General features: G+C 44.7%; 1 protein-coding gene across 1 annotated transcript in view; it reads right to left on the bottom strand.

Moving 5' to 3' along the window:
- The window catches only part of mtnr1aa (melatonin receptor 1A a), a 30199-nt gene extending 7069 nt beyond the window's left edge, over nucleotides 1-23130 (bottom strand). Inside the window, exon 1 of the mRNA XM_035638328.2 lies at nucleotides 22487-23130. Within this exon, the coding sequence (XP_035494221.2) occupies nucleotides 22487-22688 (202 nt within the window). The 5' untranslated portion in view covers nucleotides 22689-23130. The remainder of the gene's footprint in view (nucleotides 1-22486) is intronic.
- Nucleotides 23131-23955: the final 825 nt, after the last annotated feature.

Genomic DNA, 23955 nt, shown 5'->3' with positions numbered 1-23955 from the left:
GCACAAACACACGGAACACACAGTACATCAAAAACAAAAACAGGGAAGGCAAAATCTATCAATAGCCTTCTTTAATACAGGATGGGTTTTTTTCTAGCTGTTGAAAGGACGGTGAAAAAGGGAGGAAGCACTTTTCGATATGGATTAAAGGCAGGAGTGGTTTATTCCTACCCCTGGTGTGCGAAGGAAAGGACGGATTTACAAACTGACCTTAAGTGCCCCCTCTCTGCGAGGGAAACAGAAACAGTAAAGTGGAGAGCAGCATTATGCACCGATAGCCTGATTCTAGTTCACGCCGAGCGCGAAGGCCGTTTTCAAAAAAGCAGCTGGCCCCGAGCAGCCTGCAGGATATTTAAATGTCACAATCAAGTGTTAATCACCACCGTTAACACTCACACAGGCAAACCCCCCCCACCCCCCTTCAGAATGACCGTGACGACACAGCATTTCTCTTTGTGGGCTGTAATTTAATGCAAGACTATTTGTCACTACCTTAGAAATGGATGTTATTCTTTAAATCCGTCACAGAAACTTCTCCCAGTGGACACGAGATTCCTTTGGAGATATTCTCCAAGTCAACACACACACCGGCCTTTATCCAGCTTTTTTTCCAAACAGTGGTGCATTTTCAGACATTTTGCCAAAGGCATAATGTCCAGATCTTGAGTCAAGACTTTTTAACCTCTGCTTCATGCAAGGAAAATAAACGAGCTTTTGTTCTGCTTGACACTGTTTTGGTGTGTTTCCTGCATTTCGAGGGAACTTTAACAACGTCACAGATCCAGGGAGGTCAATCAGAGAGCCAACCACTTACAAAAATAAAAAAAATAAGGTAAGCACGCTCAATCTCAAATTGCTGGGCTTCTTTCTTACAGCCACCGCTGCAATTTTGAGGATCATGTGTTGTGAAAATACCTGTCCGCCGCACTTACTTCCTCTGGTCAGGGAGCAGAGATGACAAAACACCACGGGTGGTGTCACACTGGATGTCAGCCAGGCCCCCACAGCTGGTGGCCTGACACAGCCTGACAGGACCAGTCACGTCTTCCAGATAAAGCCCCCTAGACAAGTTGTCCAATGTCATGTTGTCAATCTGATTACACAGGCTTCGTGTGTCATGAACTAGTGGCATAACAGGGTACGAAAAAAATGTACCCGTTAGGCCACGCGTGAAATTCAACAATATCCGCATCTCTAATGTCTCGTTTAAACACCAGTATTGTCATCTTTAGTCATAGATGCGCAAGGCTTTGTCTTTCCATCACACTTGACGGACATTGGGTCACTGTGTGTGTGTGTGTGGGGGGGGAGATACAGTGCTGCAGACCCCCTCAGGAGCTGTGTGTTGGGTGAACCATGTGGCCACAGCTCTAGCTGCTGGTGCTGCGACGATTTACAGTACTCCAGCTGCTCCCCAGTGAGCTGCACTCGGTGGTTCAGCTGCAGCGTCTGTTATAAACGCCAGAAAAAACTCGATATTGTCTATACAGTTCAATGCACAGAAAGCATATTCTTCCTTTTACCATTCAAGTGTAAACTAAAGGACATGAAGAAGTAGGACAACGCCAATCTGAGGCTGAGGGCAGTTTGAAAGACTGCTAGTAGAGTGCCTGTAAACACGTCAATGTCCTTCCTACATTATAGAGACAATTCAGGCTGCTGTTGGAGATTAATTTCTACAAAAAAACTGTAAATGTTGAATACTATACTGTGTTTTGTGAAGCTTAGTGTCACCAACCACAAAGGGCACACTTTCTGAACCAAACTGGAACATCCGAGTTCACAAGAACTTTACGAACACACACTGAGAATGCACACAACATTACAATCGCCAAAAATAAGGGCCAGAATTTCAGAATGAACTACTTTATTTCCTGAGTGAAAGTCTGCACGGCATGTTCAAACCCACTTCAGACAAATGGTCTGCTGAAAACAGATTTTGGACGTGGTCCCTTTTAACCCCCCTTCCATCCTGCCTCACTATTTCACAGGTGACTCCAGTCTGAGTAAGTGTCTGAAAGGCAGAGCCTGGCCGGGGGCTGATGGGTTGACCCAGATAGGGGGAGACAGACTTGAAGGTCAACCAGGACACATGGGATAAGTTTGAGTACAGTGTCATGGTGACCACTGCTTCGCTCTTTCTGTAACTCTCAAAACACCCACCCACATACAAAGCCCAAAACCCTGGGGGTGCTTCACCTATGTCCCAGTTGTAAGGCAGCAACAACAACAACAACAACAACAACAACAACAACAACAACAAAATTGATCATCTGCCTGATTGCCATGGTTATTGTTTTCCTAAATGTGTGCTTCAGCAGATTTGATCATCAACTCAACCCGGAACAGAAGACGGAACACAAACCACGTCTCTATCTTCATTTGCCGATATTGCTTCATTTCCCTAAGACAAAGTTCAAATCGGTAAGAAGGACAACAAAAGTCACACCAGTTACGCAAGAGCGTACACACATGCAGCACTGCAGACAGAGAGCTCTTGTATAGATGAAAAGAGGGACTGTCTGCGGATGGTCACAAGGAGGCTGTTCAAATGCCCAATTCCGCTCCTAGTTGTGCTCCAGCAGGTTCGCGGATGACAACGCTCAAGGCTTTTAGAAATTTACATGGCACCGAGGCATGATAGCTAAAATGATAAGCTGAAGTCTGACAGTCTAACGTTTGTGCCCACGGGACCTTAAATCCTGCAGTGAGTGTTTAAGAAATGAACCGACTAGTTAAGAAATGGAACAGCAACAAATGTGGTGTATGCCATAAAATGGTCTAGGCAAAATTCATATGCAAGCCTTTGTGAAAGAGGCAGTTCTCAGGGGTTGGTGACAAAAGCTGCATTTCCAACTCATGAACTTTCCCAAGGAAGTAGGAACCTTTGGAGTAACTGTGTGCTCCCCCCCCAGTGGCCAGGGTCTAAATGAAGTTCTGGGGAAATCATTTTACCCCCCCCCCCCCACTCAACGGGGGAACTCAACGAAAGTCACCGACCTTTGATTGAGCCTAATCTCACCACAGTGGAAACACAGGTGAACAATGGCCTGCCGGAAAACCATTAGTTCTTTGAAGAAAGATCCAGGGACAAAGAGGTCCAGGTGCCTTTGGTTGAGATGTGGCTAAAACGTTGAATGCATCGCGATTTGACTCTAATCCTTCTCTCCATTATCTGCCATTATAAAAGACGTGTCGGTACAACTGGAGGTGCCAGGACGCCTCCAAAGGCAAACAAGGTGAACAGAGCCCAGAAAAAGCTATTTGTACTTGTGACATCATCCCTATGCAAAGTCTGTGGGCGCAAGAGGGCTGGCTAAAAGGAGTGACAGTGATGCAGTTAGGTCAGATACAACGAAAGTAAACCCTGAGGCTAGAATGTTTTTGTTTTTTTAGCTTATGTGCTTGATGATCAATTTCCGTTCAAAGAAATGCGCTTCATCCTTTGCATTTGATATCCAGGTTATGTTTTACTCACAGGATTCGGTGGTAAACTGTCATTTCAATTCATTATTTTAGCATTTTAACACTTTTTTGGCTCTGACCTTACCATTTTAATCATTTGTTTTATAGTGTTTTTACTCTTCTCATTTGTAACATTTTACTTTTATATTTCTACCCTAATGTTGACTAATGTCCTCTTGGCCCCCTTTGCCTTCAATTCCTCATTTTTAACTCGCAAAGGACGTTGTAACTGTGTTTCGGTAGGTGCTACATGAATTACGTTTATTAACATTATAAACATGGATGTCTCCATCACACTGACAATCCTACAGTGATGGTGCTTGGACCTAAAGACAATTTGATTAAATACTATCAAATTTATTTAACAAAATGTAAATAATAATACCAATAATCAAATATTATAAAAATATTTTTAACAATAGATGAGGTCTCCTCCAAGCACTCATATATCTCACACACACACACACACACACACACACACACACACACACACACACACACACACACACACACACACACACACACACACACACACACACACACACACACACACACACACACACACACACACACACACACACACACACACACACACACACACACACACACACACACACACACACACACACACAGGTGCTTGGATTCCCATTTGCAATTACCAAGCAGCTTGATCCTGTCAGAATTGAATTGAGCCCATTTATGTCATTTAGGTCCCTGTAAAGCAAGTATTTAATGAGGAGTTATTGCCACCCGTTATGAAATTAGCACCCTCATCATGCTTCAAGGTCATCAAGGTTACTGTACAATAAGAACCGCAGCTTCAGTAAAATCCAGAATATTCCGGTTAAAAATTACAACTTTGAGAACTTTGAACACGCATACACATTCCGTCCTCTGGATTTCAATGGTTTTAACACATCTTAATTTAAATGCTGAACACGTCTTTGACTCTAGTGTTCACAGAAATAATAATCAAACCTTCAGTAGTATGCCAAATCAATACCATCTCCAAACCCCTTGATTTTCTTTCCAAATTTGCAAAAAAAAAATGGGGCTTGGCACCTCTTTGGTCGGGACGGAGGCCTCAAAGTATCTCGTTCGTGGGAGGTTCGTGAGGGAGGTTAGAACGGAGCGGGAGATTGACAAAAAGATTGGGGAAACATTGGGGAGAAGAGAAGGAAGGCAAAGCTCTCGATTCAACAGTGGAACTCAAAACTGGTCATGAGCTTTTGGCAGTGACTGAAGGAACGAGATTGCAGACACAAGCAGCTGAAAAGAGGCTCTGCCTTACAGATAGGGCAGAGAACGCTCCGCGGGGAGCTCGGAGTAGAGTCGCTTCTCTGTCACATTGAAAGGAGTCAGTTGAGGTGGTTCAGGCATTTGATTAGGATGCCTCCTAGGCGCCTCCCGTTGGAGGCATTCTGGGCACGTCCAATTGATAGGACGCCCCAGGGTAGACCCAAAACGTGCTGGGGAGATTACATATCTCATCTGGCCTGGGAAAGCCTCGGGATCCCCCAGGAGGAGATGGAAAATGTTGCTGGGGAGAGGGACATCTGGACTATTTTGTTTGACCTGCTGCCACCGCAATCTGAACCCGGATAAGCGTCAGAAAATGGATGTATGAATACAATATAATTTAGATACAGGAAATGCATTTTGTATACTAAAGAAATACAATTAATCACCATATGTATTTTTTTTTTTACTCATAATTGAAAATAAAATGTAATTTACATACAGTACAAGCAAAAGTAAATATTTATGCCTGGAGCTGAGGTTATTTTCAATTAACTATTAATATACTTTACGGTTGTGCAGGCAGTTTCATACATGGTGGGACTTAAAAGAGCTTATCACACACAGCACAGCTGATGCCGGGTGTGAATGTGTGTGTGTGTGTGTGTGTGTGTGTGTGTTTGAGTGCTATGTGTGTGCTATGAGTGCTGTTTGCTCCACTTTTTCATGACAGCTGCTACAACTTCAGGATCTTGTTTTGGTTGAAATATTTGCAGTGTCACTCTTGCCGATCCGCTAAACCCTTCGGGCCACTCCGGACATCATCGTCTATCTGGAAACCAGTTCACCTTCAACTCCCAGACCGCAGGTAGATGTGCACCTTGAACACACGTGTAAATGCAGTTGTGTTGTGAGTCAACATACAAATACCTAGGTGTATTTTATTAATAGCATATAATAACTGACGGTCTTGTGTTGACCTATTAGTGACATTGCCTCTGTTAATAGCTTTACTGGTTAGCATTCAGTGAGCTGTGCTAATGTTCACATTTAAATTTCAAGTGACAATTCCAATCCATAGTACATATAACTATTGTGATGGTTATTAAAATAATATGCAAGATGCAGGATCTTATGACAAGTTCTCCATGAAAAAAAGAGAGCAATGTTATGTAACTATCTTAAAACAAGCAAACCTTTGTATTTTTTGATATATTATGGCAGTTCCCAAGAAAATTGAGGTCAGACCAGAGCTTCAGCATCTGTTGAGCTTTATTATATATGATGAGTTTGTGCAGCAGTTATTTCCATCATCCTATCTGACCCCAATTGATCTGAAAGAGCTCACTGTAATCTCCTTATACCATAGCTGGGATTCTTTCTGCATTTTTTTTTTATGTCGTCTTTTCAAATTTGTGGGCTTTGAACAGATGAGCCGTATTTTATTGCTGTCGTTAAAGGGCTTATCTTACCACTTTATTATGAGTGTCACTAAGCATAAGCTTTGGACACATCCTCCAATTTCCTATTTACTGCATGTAGCAGCTCTGTTTCAAAGTCACATACCGAGCAGCCATAATGTCATACTCTCGCTAATCCCTATATTAAAAATCCAATATCGGTTTTTTTTTGCATCACCAGTATTTTCTACATTCATGTGTCTCTCAAACTCTCATCGCTTCCTGTGCAGCCTTTCCCATCATAATTATGATGACAAGATCAAAAGTTCATTTAAACACTGTGTGTGTGTGTGTGTGTGTGTGTGTGTGTGTGTGTGTGTAAAGAAGTTTTGACAACTTACAGTAAATACAAAGGGAAATAAGCATCATGTCTAAACACACAAAGCAGCTAGGAGACAGACATCAATCATCAACCCACGCTTGTCATGCAACCAGTCTCTGTTCCAGTCTGTGTCTCACACACACTCACAAACAGACGTAATATTCTGCAACAATGACACCGACAAGCTGGTGGCATATATATATATATTTATTTATTTTTCATTAAATTCCCAGTCTATTTTCCAGGCCTGGAACAAATGGACACTGATGTATCTGTGTTGAGCTCGTGTTCAATGTAGTTTGTAGTGTTACACCTGAAGGATTTGAGGAAATATGAAAACAAACCAAATTCAATCTTGCACGCATAACTAGAGCTGCAAATAACAAATATTTCCCAATATAACGTAGTCTCTCTAGAATTGTTTAGTCTTGAATCTTAACACTTCATTTGTCCGACCAATTTCAACACACAAATTCAACTCCACTGTTTTTGGTTCACTCTTACCAATCTCATCAACCTCATTTTTAGCCATTGACAAATTTTTTAACCACTACTACACAACATAACAGCATGCAGTCCTTCGCTCCTTGTCATTCCCCCTTAAAATATTCTACCTTTAACCCCAAACAACTAAAAGTTCACTCCCAAAACTAGTCACCGTTTAACGTAAATCCATTTCTAATGCTTGTTTTATCAGTCTAACCTCAACTCTAAAGAAGTGGGGATCGGGTAAAAATAAGCATTTTGCACAAATGTCCTCAGTCTGAACACTTAAATTGGTCCAAACAGACACACGCACGCACATGCGCGGTAACCTGGTCTAAAATTACGGCACAGGGTGGTAATTTGAACTCTTGACAGGATGATTCATTGTGGAATTAATGGACATGGGTGATGAATGAATGATCAGTTTCTTGATTTGGATCATTAAGGGTAGTGTGCGGCTGCTACGTTCGCCGATAAGTTTTTTTGGGAGGGCAGATCCGGTCGCCTATCGGGCCCGGCCCCGCTCTCTCCGGAACCATTTCGGAGGGGGGGGGGGGGGGGGGGGGGGGGCTGGGGGTTGCGTTGCCAACGGACGGGCGCGTCCGTCGGTACCTCCATCAACACATCACATTCCACCATTAGCTCTCAAAAGCACTAATCTATTTTAATGGCATGCACAGTCACCAAAGGTCAAAGCGTAACAATGGTACGGCTATTAATATAGGGAACACATTTTCCTGTTGTTGTCCAGCCCATTAAAATGTACCCAAAGGCTTGAATATCCTTGTCTTTCCTCCCATGGCTGAAGTCCCCGTTCTTGACATTAAAGCTCCATTAGGAGATATGACATGAACAATGAACCGCACTGCCACTGAACACTGTGTATAAGGTTGCGAGTGCTGCCCGCCACTGTAAAATCACACTATAAATCAACACAGATTTAATCAGATTTGAGTCCCAGTTATCTCGTCGTTTTGGTTATTGGGTTAGTGCGGCTGCATTCCAGCGGTTCTCCTGTCAGAGAGCTCGAGTAAACAGAAGACGGTGAATGCTGAGCTTTGATGTAAAGAGAAGCCACGGACAAGACTCCGATTAGATGAAATTATACTGTTGCTCTATGTCTGCAGTTGTCTTCGAACAGCATCATTTCAGGAACTGTGCTTTTTTTTTGTTCTGCTTGTGTTGTTGCCTCCGCCAAGGGGCTCATGCTTTCACCGCAGTTTGTCTGTCTCCCGGCAGGATTACTCAAAAACTACTTGTTCAATTTTGGAGCAGGTCCGGATAAACGGGCAGATCCAGATATTTTTGTATTTCACTTTCTCTCACATGCTGAAATAAGCCTCGGGGTGTGATGTGCTCTTCGAGCGTCCTTCTAGTTTTGAGAGTTTTTGAGGCAACTCAAACAGCAGGATCGAGTATCAGTGACAGAAGGGGCGATCTATGCAAATCTATTATGTGTTATTCTATATTTACCTGTACATGCACATGCTCCTGTGCCTCATACATTGGCAGTGCGCATGCATTTTTCATGAGGGAAGGCAAGTTATCTTGGGGGGAGCTGAAAACAAGCTGCATTTCCTTGTTACAGTTATTTTTGCAAAGTTATGAAAGTAATGTCTTAGTCTAGCTCGATGTGGCTTTACACATAAAAGGACGATCTCAGTCTCCTACACATAGTCAGGCACACAGCTTAGTAATCAAACACCGGTAATGGAGCTGTACTCTGTATCGGCCAACCCAAAGCCCAGGTATCAGTTTGTTTGTTTATTTGGATCCCCATTAGCTTGAGCATAAGCTAGAAGCTATTCTTCCTGGGTTCCTGCAGTTTGTTTTGTGATATTACAATTTACACAATGACATAAAATGAAATACACAAACATTAGACATTACATCACATTTACACAAACACTACACAAAATACAACTCAAAAAGTTAAAAAAATTACGGCTGACGCAATTAAACAGAAGCCAAAAAAATGGACATTACACTACTCCGAATCAATCTACATATGAAGAATAGGTGACAACAAAAAGCCCATTTAACCGACTTCCTACAAGAATTAATATTAAAGTGATTTTTTAAAAACTTTTGTTGTTTAATATTATTTCGGAGTAAGTTCCATTCATACATTGCTCTATATGTGAATGAACGTTTAATTGATTTGGTTTTTACTTTAGGTAAAATAATCTGTATCTGTGTATCTGCACTAAAGGATAATTTTTTGTACCAAGTAAAAGGTGTTTTTGATGTCCTGATATTCTGTAGAAAAAAAAAAGTGAATAGAGAAATCTATTTTTAACTTTAAACCAGGAGAGGCTTTCATGCATTTTACTGATATTTGACCTTCAGCCACATGAGAGAGCTACACGTGCAGCTTTATTCTGTATCAGTTGTAGTTTTTTAATTTGAAATTCTGGACCAAACCACAGAGCAGTGATCCATCGTTATTGGGACTTAAAAAGTTGGGTCGGTGCATTCCTATTCTCTGAACTAATAATGATGATACAAGGTGCAGTCTGCATAATATGATGGACAGAAAACAGGTGCATCTCAATATGTGAAACAACCATTCGGTCCACTAAATATCATCCCTTATTGTCTGTCTGTCTGTCTGTCTGTCTGTCTGTCTGTCTGTCTGTCTGTCTGTCTGTCTGTCTGTCTGTCTGTCTGTCTGTCTGTCTGTCTGTCTGTCTGTCTGTCTGTCTGTCTGTCTGTCTCTCACACACACACACACACACACACACACACACACACACACACACACACACACACACACACACACACACACACACACACACACACACACACACACACACACACACACACACACACACACACACACACACACACACACACACACACACACACAGAAAGCATGGGTTGCTCTGTGTAATATGTAATCTTACCTGAGCCATGTAACTGACCATTTTGATGTTACCAATGAAAATCTTCCTCTACTTTTACTTTAATCATTGAACAGCAACCAGATGGAAACAATCTTCTCGCTAAAATTAGAATTTGCAAGATAGTGGGTCAACTGTCGCAGCAGTCAGCAAACAGGGATTTAATTAATGTCCCAAAGCAGCATTGATATCGTTAAGATCCACTCACATTACCCCTTTTTATAACAGTCCAATATTTCCCATGGAATATATATTTATTTCTGTATAATACTACACGCCACTTTGGGTTTATTCTCATATTCCCAGAGAAACCAGGGCTTAGGTTAGGTCACTGAGCACTGAACAGCATGAGCATCAAACTTCCTACTGCATAATTTTCTATTGCTTTTGGATGGCACCCAAAGAACGCTGGAATGAACCCAGCCGATGTGTGAATGTGCCTGAATTTGTGACAAAATACACTCATTTAGACAATAATCACGGGGGGGGGGGGGGGGGGGGGGGGGGCATGTTTATGGGTCATTGAAGGAAAGCATACTGTGAAAGGGAAATCTCACACGCTAAGCTCCCACTCATTAGAGAGATGTGTAGGACTCAAACTGATTATTTTACAAACGTGGCCGGCCACGAAGAATGTGTCTTAATCTGCGGCTTGAGAATTACCGAAGCTGTGCCTCTGCTCAGTAAACTCGTCTTGGCCCTTAGCAAAGGGCTCCTAGGTCATAATCACTGTACGCTCATAGCTTTGCAGATGGTCACTGATACTCAAACTATGTCCACGATAACAACACTATATGACATCATTTTTACTTCATAAGGGACGTCTTGGTGATGTCTACCATGTGATCATGAATTTGTTTTCGATCTACATAAGCTCCAGGTTGTGTGTATTGTCCTATAAAATGCAGGGATGCATTTTTCATGCATGACGTGACATTCTGACTCTTTCGTGACGTCACAAATCTAATGAAATCATATGATGGAGATACAATGCTCTGATCAATACAAGCTTTAGACTGTCTCTATCATTTACAGAGATATCTTGGAAAATGTGTTTTTTTTTGTTTTTGTTGACCCATCACCTTGACCTTTGACTGATCAGCTCCAAAGGAAAAATCCCACCAAGTTTGACGGGAGTTGCTATTTGTATCGTGACCGCGGCGAAGAAGGAAAGGGCTTGGCAGAAAGTGAGCAAGGAAGAACACCAGCTTTACCCCCGAGTGAGCAGGGTGTGTGTGTGTGTGTGTGTGTGTGTGTGTGTGTGCGTGTGCGTGTGCGTGTGTGTGTGCGTGTTCAGAGGAGGTTTGTCAGTGAAAGTGGAAGAAAGAACTGGCGAATGTTCGCCGGTTGTGCTTATTCACGTCGTTCGTGAAACGTGAATGAGCACCAATGATCTTGCAAATGATATTTCTCTGTCGATTTGTCATTAGAAGTGTCTCCAGTCACGTTGCACAGGTTATGAAAGATGCTTTGAAGCAATATTTGTATAGTAGCGGTGGAGCAAATTATTAATTTATGAGGTCCCTATAAAATGCTCATGATTTCAACTCCAGAGTCAGCGGTGATGTACACGCCTCGGTTAATTTAACTTCAAAAAAGGAAAGCTTTCGAAGCTAAATATTGGGAAACAAACCCAAATCAGAGGTTGTTAAGGATATTGAATGTATGAATAATATTATACCAATTTTCCAGCATGAAAAAAAGAAAGACTTTAACTTTTTAAGGCGATGAGGCACGTTGCTCCTTACATCCCTATGATTTACAGGAACACAAACAAGACTGTGTACCTTACAGTTTGTGGCCTGATTCCCCTTCTCATAAACATCAGCACTGATTCAGTCTGTTCCACGGCGAAGCCGGCAGAGAACATTTCTAGCTACTGGCTATTGCATAACACAAAAAGTTTACAGAGGACTTCTGAGGAGACTCAGGATGAATCTCGTCTTGTGCGCACTGAAAGAAAAAATGTGCTTCTCCATGAAATACAGATTTTCATGGCCAGGCTGTTCTTTTTTCCCCCTGCGTCTCTGGATAAACAAAAACCCTTATGTTACTGTTTTGTCATCTGCTGAGATATATCCACGTGCTCCGTTTTCTGGCAGAGGTTTGCACGCCGCTTCCTCAATCCTGACAGCTGTACTCCAAAATTAGTTGGCATTATCAAACAAAAAGACCTGGCATGGTTTGAACGGCGTTGCTAAACTTCACACAGAGAAACCAGTCTTACCTCTGGATACTTTTTAGTACGGAGTGCCCTCCCTTCTCTTTTGTAGTGACTTAAAATGGTTATTTCTGTAACGGTGCAGTCATCTGGAGTGAGCGCGCAGGACAGTGCAGTGTACGAGTGATGAACCGCCGTGCTGGAGACGGAGGGTCCGACGAGGGCCGAATGGGACAGTGTTTCACACAGCTACATCAAATGGCATTCATGTGTCTGCCAAAATAATCATTGTTACATGCCAGTCAACTCAATCAGCCCTCTGGCTCATAAAGAGTGACTGCACAGTGAGTGCCGTTTGCGTATTAGTCCGCCGGCTGAACCGCACTCTTGCTTCTTTTTTTTTTTTTTTTTAGAGCCGTTGGTGATAAAACAACGAAAAAAGTGCAGGGAGGAGAAATTTGAAAGATAACGAGGTCGGTTTGCGTGTTTGTCTTTTTTATTTTCCATTCTGTCTGAGAAGGACTGACTGAGCCTGCATATTTTTTCTGTTATGAGTGCTGCTTCAACAGTCATCTAATCTGACGCGTTCACAGCTGGAAGCTGCTGAGTCCAGCCGCAGTCTTCCACTGTTGGACGCCCGGGTAGAAATGGTGGACTAAGTGCTTCATTCAAGGGCACCTTGAACGGTTCCCGCTCCCTCATTACGATTCTCCCCAGCTGGGATTCAAACCGACATCCTTCTGAACACCAGCCAGCGTCTGTAACCTCTGAGTTTTTGCTGCCAAGCCTGTGTGTGTGTGTGTGTGTGTGTGTGTGTGTGTGTGTGTGTGTGTGTGTGTGCGCGGTCGCACGTAATCAAATAGTTGCCGCTCTACAGTAGGAACTCTACAGTATGCATGTGTTCTGCATAGTTCCAGTTGGATGAGCATTAGGTTTTACTTGATCTCACTGCCCTAAGCTTTCCGTGTGCGTCATCCCCAGCTCCCATCAAGCAGAAAGATGTTTCACTGTATAATATTGTAAAAGATTAAAAATAGCACAGGGAAAGCATGGAAAGGGGAAGGGAGGGTAGCTGGAGCGGGTGGAATCTTAAATGGCTGCTAATATGCTCTCCTGTATGTTTATAAGTATTTATAGACGTTATATTTGTCCTTTTGAAGTTAAATCCTCCTCAATGTGCGTGAGACGGAGAGGAGGACGCAGACAGAATGGGAGCAGGTGAAAGGAAACACGGGGGGTCGTGACGGAGAGGAGCAAATGTCAGACGCCCGTTCTTGTTAAACTCGACCAGGTCGGACTGGTCATTGTTTGAACACTTATCAAAAATAACTGGCTTGAATCACTTTTGCCCACTTGGCCATTATGTAATCCGGAATCCACGGGGCTCGTGTGATAACCGCCTTTACTGCCCGACCGTCTTGACGCAAAGCACTATTGGCAGAATTCCTCTGCAGGTATGCGGTCTGACAACATAGCGTCCTCAGAGAACGGTGGGGGTGTTGGATCAGAGTGATAGAAACAGACAGGGTGTCATGGAATATGAAGCCTGGAAGGTCGAATTTAAGTGAAAAGGGGGAAGCGGAAAAAAAAAAAAATGAGCGTGCGTGTCTGAGGGTGAGTAAACTAGGGGAGGAGGAGGAGTAGTACAAAGAAGGTTCGGAGGCTGAGATGAAGCACAAACCTTGGTGAGAGGAACCGACGCGACGCGCAATGTGGAGCAGAGAGAAATGAGCAGAGAGGTGTTTACTCAGAGGAGAGAGAAAAAAACAACACGGCCTCTATTTCTTATCATATAGAGCAGATGCAAATCATGTTTAACGAAGGGATTACTGCAGGCGCCCTCCCGTGTACAGATAATCCTTCCATTCCTGAAATCATCTACAAACGGGGGGGGACCATGTCAAGTCAAATGAGCACTTGCTGGGGTCAACCTCTCCGTCTCAGGTGACCCTGGGAAGAGGCGTGAAGCCGGCGGGACAATGTGGCACCTGCCAAGCCTGAAATAGTCGGGTTGGCGTTGAGAGAAACGGGACCGTTTTTGGCGGCGCGCTTTTCCCATCATTGTCGCCAGTAATGTCACAAAAATATAAATCCAGTCGCCAGCGAAAAAAAAACAAAACCTGGAACCTGAAATGCCGATTCAGTGTCGTGCGTGACAGACCAATCCGCTGCCTCCTTTCACTCGGTCTCTATCTCCACCATCGCATCCCGTTGTGAACCTTTCCCCCCTTTGCCGAACGCGAAAGCGAACAAAGTTGGACAAAGTGGGCAACGCGAGCGGCGATGACGTCATGCGCACAATCCCAGCAGCGGAGCCACAGCCGCTCATAAATCTGCCATCTAATTAGATTGCGTGTGTGATCTAATGTTTGAGTTTTTTTTTTTAATCCTTATGAGAACCAGAGGGCCCCTCTGTAAGGAGGTAGAATCTGCGAGCCGGGGCTGTAATTAATGAAAATGCATGAAGTCGTTCGCATGCGTCGGGACGCACAGGAGCAGCCAAAAGAAGCAGTGCAATGCTGACTGTAAGTTATCAGGTGCCAAGCAGCCTCGGGGGGAAGGCCAGCAGTCGCTCCTTTTCCCCCCATTTTTTTTCTCTCCTTTCGTGTCCTGGCTGACAGACGGGGCATTAACTAATCTATAGCTGGGAGTTAAGTGCCTCATGAGTAAAAGACGGAGATCCTTATCCTCTCCCACTCAATGTTCATTTATTCAGCTCGGGCAAACTATGAATTAATTGCAAAGTCATGACCTGCTGGCTGTTGTGGCTCCCCAATTAGCCTGGTTTTCACCCACTGAGCCCTCCTCCTTGCAGTTCCTCTGCTGTTGAGCACTCCGCCGCACGTGCGCCGCCCCGACACTTGTCACTGCGATCACCGCGGAAAATAACAGAACTCGGTGAGCAGCTATGACTTCTGCGGCGTCACGAATCTGTGCGAGAGCAAGTCAGTCACGTGACGGCGGCGGCGGCGGCGGCGGCCTAATATGGGTAGTTTGTAGCTGCAGTGTTTGCATTACCCACTGTAATGCTTCTCCTTCAAAATTGTTATGATCCGTGGGATAATAAATTCCAAACTGTTATTTTTTACGATGTGGAACGGCACAATTACGCGACCGCTCCGAGGGTGCGTTTATTTTATCAGGCACACAATCTGGCAATGTCATGCCAGAAGACTTACAGTGGGCACATTGCTCTGCCTCTTATGTCAACCTCAGCTCTCTAACCTTGTGGCCCCTTCAGTTAATAAGGGGCCCCTTTAAAAAAAATAATAATTAAGCTTTGAGGCCAACTTGAACCCAAGCTAAATATTTGACCTCCGCTCTCGTCTTACGCGGTCTTGTTTGGGGGCGTGCCAGACTAGCTGCTCGCTGTGTCTTGAGCACTTTCTGAACCGTCAGCCGGACTAACTGACCAGGCGTTTTGGAAGCTTCGGTATCTGTGTTTTCTGTCGGGAAGGGGAGCTCCCTTTACCGCGGACTTGGTGCTATTTAACTTTGCAGACCTTTTACGTACACAACGAAAAGCCTGTATATAGCACACTAGAGAAAAGGGAAAACTGAAAAAGCACAATAGGTCTCCTTTAAGACCGCTTCCATACACGCTTGAAACGTGAAGTTACTGTGCTTTGTATAATAATGGTCTACGTGCATTAAGCTTCGTGACGTACTTCCGTTTCCCGCTGCCGTGTTTACTCACTACTTCATTCAGAGTTTTGCCGCGAGCTGTCCAAACCGGGACATTTTCAAAACAGATGAAAAAGAACTCGGAGCACTGCTGTGTCCCCCACTTTTTTCGGCGTCATCGAAATTTAAAGGCGTACTAAGTTTTCACGGGGTTTCCGACCTGAGAAGTACTAAGTAGAACCTGGAGATGACTGTGCAAGTAGCCCATTGCTTTCTGGTGTGGTTGTTCCTTGAAAAATGCTTCTATCACCTCGTCCACTGGAGGTTTTGGACACATTCATATTGGACTGAATTGAAACTACAGTACACGTGAGGTCACGCAACCCTGCCTGTACGTACACGTCTCAACATAATCAGTAAGTACCTCTCTATTTAACTAACTTCAGTTATCTTGTATAAGGATCTGAGTCCTGCCAAAAGCTCAGGGTTCTGAGTTGCAGTGACAACATATTCACTGCTGTGCCTAAACGCATCCCGTGTAGACACACACGCGGGGCGCTGCTGCAGTTGCCCTGCTAACACGCTGCCCATACTACGCCTCCTGTGCAGACAACAGATTCAGCCTCCCTGATTAATGGCCCCGCTCTTTACACTGAGTCGTAATAGGTTCCCGCTAAAGCAAACTGATCGTCCGACAGCAGCCGCTTCGCATGACAGGCTTCCAGCTGGCGCCGAATCAGCCGGAGCAGAAATCTCAATGGTTGAAAGGTTGAAGGAAAACTTTGCTCTTTCACATTCACAGCGCGCTTTGACCAGTACACTTGATTATCCATGCAATTATCCAATGAGGCTGCAGTAGAATCCAACACACTATGCAGATACAGATTGGAAGCTTAAGTTATATTAAATTAAATATTCACATCAGACGGAGGAATAAAGGAGATCTTGGCGTCTCTATTTCTGAAACTGCTGATCTCCTCCGACCTCTTTTCACACACAACAGCCTCTAGAGTTTGCTCAGAACGGTGTAAAAAACAAAAAACCTCCGCTGAGCTGCAGTTCTGTGGGCGGAATGGCCCTATTGATGAAGGGAGGGTCAGCGGAGAGGGGGTCAGGCTGGTTTGAGCTGACAGAAAGGCCACAGCTCACCACAGCCTTAACACCTGTGGTGAGCAGAAAAAGCAACATGAACAAAATGTCGAACCTCGAGGCAGAGGGGCGACGACGAAACAAGAACAAGTCAGGTTCCTGGCTCCTGTAAAGAACAGATATCTGAGGCTGCAGTCGACACCGAAACTTTGGCTGCTTGGGCGAGCGCGTCATAATTTGGCCTCGACAGCATGAAGCAATGGACCCAACCTGCCTTGTGTCGACAGTCCAGGCTGGCAATTTTGAGGAGAATTTTTTCTTGGCACAATCTGGGCTCCTTTTGGTGTTCCTATTAAAGTGTGTGTGTGTGTGTGTGTGTGTGTGTGTGTGTGTGTGTGTGTGTGTGTGTTGTGAAACTCTTCACAGTCTGCACAGTGAACGCAACAAACCAGAGGAATAACAAGCAAAGATCATTTTTGTGTGAAGAGGGACTATTACTTGCCCTATACAACACATTTCACCTACTTCATTTGATTATGATTCGGCAAATTTAGCCAAACAACATGAGAACAGTTAGGCTACATCCATACTGCTACATTTTTGTTTTAAAATCAGCGTTTTAAGACTAAAACGTTCCACTGCGACGTCAACCATTGGTCTGTGAGTTATGTATTTTGACTAGCGCCATCTTGCTTTTTTTATAACCAGACATAGGAGCGGGGGGATGGGTCTGACTGAGAGCTCGTCCACTGCGCGCCCACCTACACTTGCAACCAGGAACCAATTGGATGGTACCAGCTGTCAATCAAGCTCCAACACAGTGCTTCTATTTTACTCTAAACGAGACCACAATTTACAACATTAACGCCACGCTGTATTAAAGAAGGCTTGAAACATGGCGATTGAGACCATAAACTTCTCAGGAAAATGTTAACTGTCGTTAGAAATCATGTGAGAAGTAGAGTAATTTTCTCATAGACTTCTACACACGCTGACTTCTTTTTGCAACCAGTGGAGTCGCCCTCTGCTGGTGATTCCAGAGAATACAGGCTACAGGCGCTTCCGCATTGGCTTCATTTTTCCGACCCGTTGACTACGTCCATTTTTATATACAGTCTATGGTTTAAGGTCCGTATCAGAAGTAATCTCAGTTTATACTTACGACGGTGGAACTGTAACTGACCATAAAGCGCTTTTCAGACATAAAAAAGTCAGGAAAATTGGGTCCTGCTGTGTACTCTCACGTTTTCAAACTTCTCTGTTAAACTCCAGAGCAGCGCGGACAGCAGGCCTTGGCAGCAGTGAAGCGTTTTTAAACATTAAAACTCATCAGTGTGGATGTAGCCTTTAACTACTTTGGCACAGTTGGAAGTTATTCACAGCTTCTGTCCCAGACAGTTTTCTGGACCCGGTCCCCCGGACAGTGTCCCCAGCTCACAGGGGGGGGAAACTGCTTTTGTCTCTGTTGGTGAAACTGTAGAGAGTGTGAGCCAAAGGGGGCCCAGCCGGGTTCACAGCGAGGCAGCGTTGTCATCAGAGGTGGGAACACCACAACATGATACAGCCGCCCGATACTGATACTGCTGGCAGAGGATTCATTATTCAGCGTGGCGTGACACAATTTTCAAAGACACCTGTTTTTCTCAGTGTCACTAAACTGTACGTCTAGTCTTTACAATTAACGTTTTGGGTTTTTTTGAGGTGGTGTGAAGCCACGCCGGGAATTAACACAGTTTGAGCGAGCGAACGTTCAGGCGGGAAAAAGAGACGACACAGTGGAGGAAAGGAGAAAACGGATGGCATTGAACGTTCAGGTGAAGTGAATGGAAATAAAGAAGACTTGCTACCTTCTTTCAACAACTTTTGAACATAAATAGAGACCAGTATTCATTCCGACAGAACAAATTAAGCCCAAGAAACTTAATTGAATCTTTTGTTGATCCTTAGTTGTGCAACCTTGATGGAGAAATGTGAGGCCTAGATAAAGCCCCGGTCTAAAGGATTACAGTTTCTCAAAAAATGGCTTTCCTCGTGATGAAAATAAAACAGGATGCTGCGCAATCAACGTCTACTGTACAACATCCACAGAAGGGGGATTTCTTTTTCTTTTTTCCATACTTTATTGAGCGCCACAGTTCTGAGCTAATTTCCGTTTAGAATCTCTCGACAAAGCCAATGGATATTATTGTGAGAGCTGAGATGTTAATTTTAATGGAAGGCAAATGCCACTAAATTCCGCATTAATGCCATCAAAATATTCATTACACTGAGAGCAATATTACTGCGGCAGACACTGGACGTGTAATGAACGATCGCAAATGACATTCGTGCCGACACGCAGCCAAGTCACGCAACACTGGGAAAGGGATCAACTCGGTGTCACAGTCAAAGACAGACTGTGGAGCGCTTTGGTGGGTTTTGCAGCAGCCAAAAACTTGGGCGCACAGAAAAAGGTGTCGGTACACTATAGCTCGTCTTCTTCCTGACATTTCCCCGACTGCGAACGGTACAGTAGGCGAGTTGCTGTTTAAAAACGTCCGGTGCTTTCGAAACCCACAACGTTTCCTGCTTTGAGAACGAACAGGGCAAAGAAAAACGGGGACGAATAAGTGTTCGGACATTCTAAAGAGGGTCTGACTCTCGACTGCTCTCATTCACTTATTCGTGCTGACAACACACGAGTGGGAGAAAAAATAAAATGATTATATGCCAACGAAGACATCTGACATCCAACCAAGGTGTGTCGCTTCACCGGACAACAATGACAGATTGTCCACTTCTTTGCCAATCTGCTTAAAAATTTAAAAGATGTCGAATTGATTCATAGTCGTCTGCCAGGTACAAAAACAACATGGAGGAGAAGCTTAGAGTGAGCGATTCTGACAATTCCTTGTTAGGATCTTTTGTTGGGGCTTTTTTTTTTTCTTCCTTTCTTCGCTTTATCTCCAAGAAAACAGAGACACTGGAGTGGATTTATCGGCGCCGCGCTGAGTTCACAGCACTGACTCTGTACCCAGCCATGCAGCTCAAACTGCTCACCATGTGTTGCTGGCTTCATGCTCGTTCGATCACTGGCCATTTTGTGCACCGACGGACGCCTTGGCCGTGCAGCGACGGCAGAGCTGCTGCTGCTGCTGCCTGCCTGCCTGCAATATGCGACAGCGAACGCCTGCTGGGTTTTCCCACTGAGTATTTTTTCATCGCTCATTATTTAATTTATCCCCTTGCTGTTGGGACCGCTGTGCACTCCCTAACGACATCAATTTTGCGCATTCAAAGGTATATATATATGCCCTTTCTGTTCTACCGCAGAGGAGATTTGATCCAGTCAATAACAGGAAATTGAAAATGTGAAGGCTGACAAACCCCACTCCCGAATGTTTAGACTGGCGGTCGGTCCGAGTCGAATCATTGAAAATAACCCTCTCTGGCATCAGGTTCCCACAGATAAGGTCTAGAGGAAATGAACGGTTAACAGGCCGCCCCGCGCCATCAAAACTTTCCAACAGTGATGAAAGTGTGAATGGAAAGGGTTTTGTTTTTTTTACACCAAATCAATGTCTGCCAATTTGCGGACATAAAACATTGTAAGAGCCTCGAGTTGGGCACGTGCGTCTTCCGAAACCTTGGATGGAAAGTAGAGAATGGGGTTCGAAGACATGGATTTGAGTAAAGCACGTCATCGGCCGACGTCGACCTGATTAGGATTCATGGACAGTCACGGACACAATTGAGCTGAGGTTTCTTCTTCTTCCTCCCCTTCCCTTTTGATCATCAGATATTGGACTTCTCTTCAACATGCTCGATTGGACTTTGATGTGTCAAATAGAGAAAATTGAACTGTCCCATTGAAGTGGTCAAAAACATGGCTCATCCGATAGCTGGTAATGCACAAGCACATACAACGTCTGAGTGGAGATAATGGAAAGTTAACGGCTGCGCTTGATTAAATTTTCCTGCTGCGGCTGCATTATGTCCTCCTTACATGCAATTAGCCGTAATTAATGGAACGCCTTCAAAAACACGTGGCTCTCTAAATTTATCGCTCCTCTCGTCTCGTTCCATTGACGATTTAACATGCAACGCCGCGTTGTGCAAAGTCACACCGATGTATTTTGTCACTCTCAGGGACAAAACCTATTTCCAGATAGCTCGGTTAGCAACACTGGATGTCGCTTTCGTCAAACGCTGACTATCACAAAAACAGCGGCAGCGTGCAAAGCATCTCAGTGAGAGCAAAATCAGTTTCTCATCGTGCATCCTTTGGATAACACACTACTCCCCCTCGCAGGGAGCTCTGCCGCTCGCCGTCCGCATGACGGAAATCTATTCTGACCCCCGACATTTCTTGTTGCGCTGAGTGAAACGGTAATGTCAGGTGTGTATTTAACAAATCAGCCCGCCGCAGCCTCCCCGAACGATGACAGCCGGGATAAGTGTAGCTGCCAGTTAGGGTTGTGCGGACCTGAGCGTGACAGAAGCCTCCTGGGTTTTCTCGGCAAAGCGCTTCTCTCCGGTCCCCGTCCGCTATTAAATCATGAGCGGGTTTTACCACCTTCGCTCGAGCAAGATAAACACTTGGCTTCGTCAGTCTTGTCCAAACTCAGGGGAGGGGGTTCACAATTTAATCCAACGGCCCATATCCCTAATGAAATTCACTGTCAAAGAAACCACACACACACACAGACACACACACTGCAGGGGGTTGATGAATTAAATAAACAACAACGACAGAAAACGAAGAAAAAAACAGTGTCTGGCCCCATTCATGTCAAATAATCAGTTCCTGTACTGCAATGTGTTTGTGCGCGCGCGCACACACACACACACACACACACACACACACACACACACACACACACACACACACACACACACACACACACACACACACACACACACACACACACACACACACACACACACACACACACACACACACACACACACACACACGTGTGGCACAAGTGCTGTTGTTATCATCATTATTAGATCATATCTCCAGGCTGGAGTATAGCATCGACAAGAGGAAAAGCCTGGGAAGCATCAGCGTGAGCAGGGCGGGCGCCGGGGCTTTCCCTGTGGCTTCGGCCTGTGTCAATAATTACTATAGTGTCCCTCTTCAGCTCCGCTCTCGTCTGGAGCCGTGTCACCGCTGCTCCGTGGACTCGGTGTGGGTCGGTGAAATTATATCCGCCTCACGGAGCGGCTTGGAAATAGCTATTGACAAGGTCGATCTACAACGGTCCATTACAGTAAAAGCCCCGGTGTGACGATGAAGCTTTGACAATAACCTTGTAGATAAAAAGAAAATATATTTGTGTTCCTGTAAATATATTATACAATAAAGAAGGGGGGAAAAAAACCAAAAAAAAAACAAGTGTGTAAGCTTAATGGGAGATGTGTTGACAAGGTTGTATTATATCAGGAGAACTTCCTTCTTCTTTTTTTTAGTGCTGGGGTTTAAGATTACAACACAAAAATATTTTTTTTCCCAAAAACCTATGCAAAAGAAGGCGTTCCCATGGAAACGCTCATTATTTCATAAAAAGTGTTTCAACAAACACACTAACACACATGTGGTTGTTGTCACTTAAAATTTCAAAAAAACAAACATTCGACACTACCGAGTTTTTGTTTTGTTGTTGTTTTTCCCGCACTTTTTTTCGTTTGTTTCCGGACTTTTTCGACACGTCCGGTCCGTCCACTCGACCCGACCCGACCCGACTCGACTCACCTGCGTTCCGGAGCTTCTTGTTCCGGTAGACGGAGAAGATGACCAGCAGGTTGCCCAGGATGTCGACGACGATGGTGAAGATGAGGAAGCAGCCCAGAGTCGTGGTGACCCACGGCGGGCGGCTCAGGACGGCGGCGGCGTCGGCGTCGGCGTCGGGGTCTGGCGCGGAGCTGCTGTTCAGGTGAGACCCATTTATCACCATTGTACACAGTCGCGGAACTTTTCTTTGCCCCTCCACGGAGCCGAATTCAACTACCCCACCTACACACACACACACACACACGCGCGCACACCCGAGTCCCCGGGCGTCCTCCTCCTCCTCCTGCTAACCACTGGTTGTGGGAGACGCCGGTGGTGGGACACTACTACCACAGCCTCCCGCCGCTTTCATCTTCATCTTCTCCCCACCACGTGCGCGCGCGCGCTCGCTTCTCACCATCCTCATCCTCCTCCTCCTCCTACTCCTACTTCTTCTTCTTCTTCTTCTTCGCGTCTCCAGGCAGCTGCCGCGGCTCCGGCTCCACTCGTGTCGCCTCGCCGGTGTCACTTCTGCACCCGTGTGCCATTCACTTTGTCGGCGCGCGTGCGCGTGACACGGACGCCTGCAACTTCCAACCTTTCGCGGCATGTGACCAATTAAAATCTATGCATGTGACCGAGAGGAGGGAGAAACACTGCCACCTGGTGGCCGCGAGGAGGAAGAGGAGGAGGGGGGCAAAAAGCACCTGTCCCACTTCTTCTTCTTCTTCTTCTTCTTCTTCTTCTTCTTCTTCTTCTTCTTCTTTTTCTTTTCTCCCTCTCTCCATTTACCAGGCGCGTGCTCATCCATGGCTCCTGCGATGCTTTATTTCAGCCCATTCATTCAATTAAATTTTTTTTTTCTGATTCATTCGTACTTTGTCTGTTTCAGGATCTTGTTGTCCCATCTTGTTTTTACTGTTCGGTCTTTAAATGAATCCAGAAAAATCCACAACTTCTCCGTCACGTTGCCATTTTTGAAAATGCTTTTTTTCCCCCTGAAGTTTGATGCAGCGAGACATTTATTCTCTATATGAAAGTCCATATTTACTCTGCCACAACTGAAGACTATTATATAATACAGTGTGATGCTACTAAATTACAGGTTATGTACAACTATTTATTCTTATAAAACAATGGCTTTGTGTGTGAGCATCCCTGACAGTGGATAATGGAGTTTCTATACAGCGCGTGAATATCCATTATGTTATTGTTCATATTGTTGGTTATTGATGTTCACAATAAATGGGTCACCCCCCCCCCCGCCCCCCCCCCCCACAAACACTCACACGCACTCGCACACATGTACAGTACGCTCCCACGCAGCCTTTTCATGAGCTGTTTTGGAAAAAATTACAGTTTGTCATAATAAGAGTTTGTCATAATGAAACCTTCTGGGTTGAAGTTTTTATTTTTCGTCTGCAAATTTGAGGATCCCTGAAGATAATTAG

The sequence above is a fragment of the Scophthalmus maximus genome, chromosome 8 (assembly GCF_022379125.1).
Source record: "Scophthalmus maximus strain ysfricsl-2021 chromosome 8, ASM2237912v1, whole genome shotgun sequence".
Classification (NCBI taxonomy): Eukaryota; Metazoa; Chordata; class Actinopteri; order Pleuronectiformes; family Scophthalmidae; genus Scophthalmus; species Scophthalmus maximus.
The sequence above is the reverse complement of the archived record's forward strand: the minus strand, read 5'-3'. Positions and strand labels throughout refer to the sequence as shown.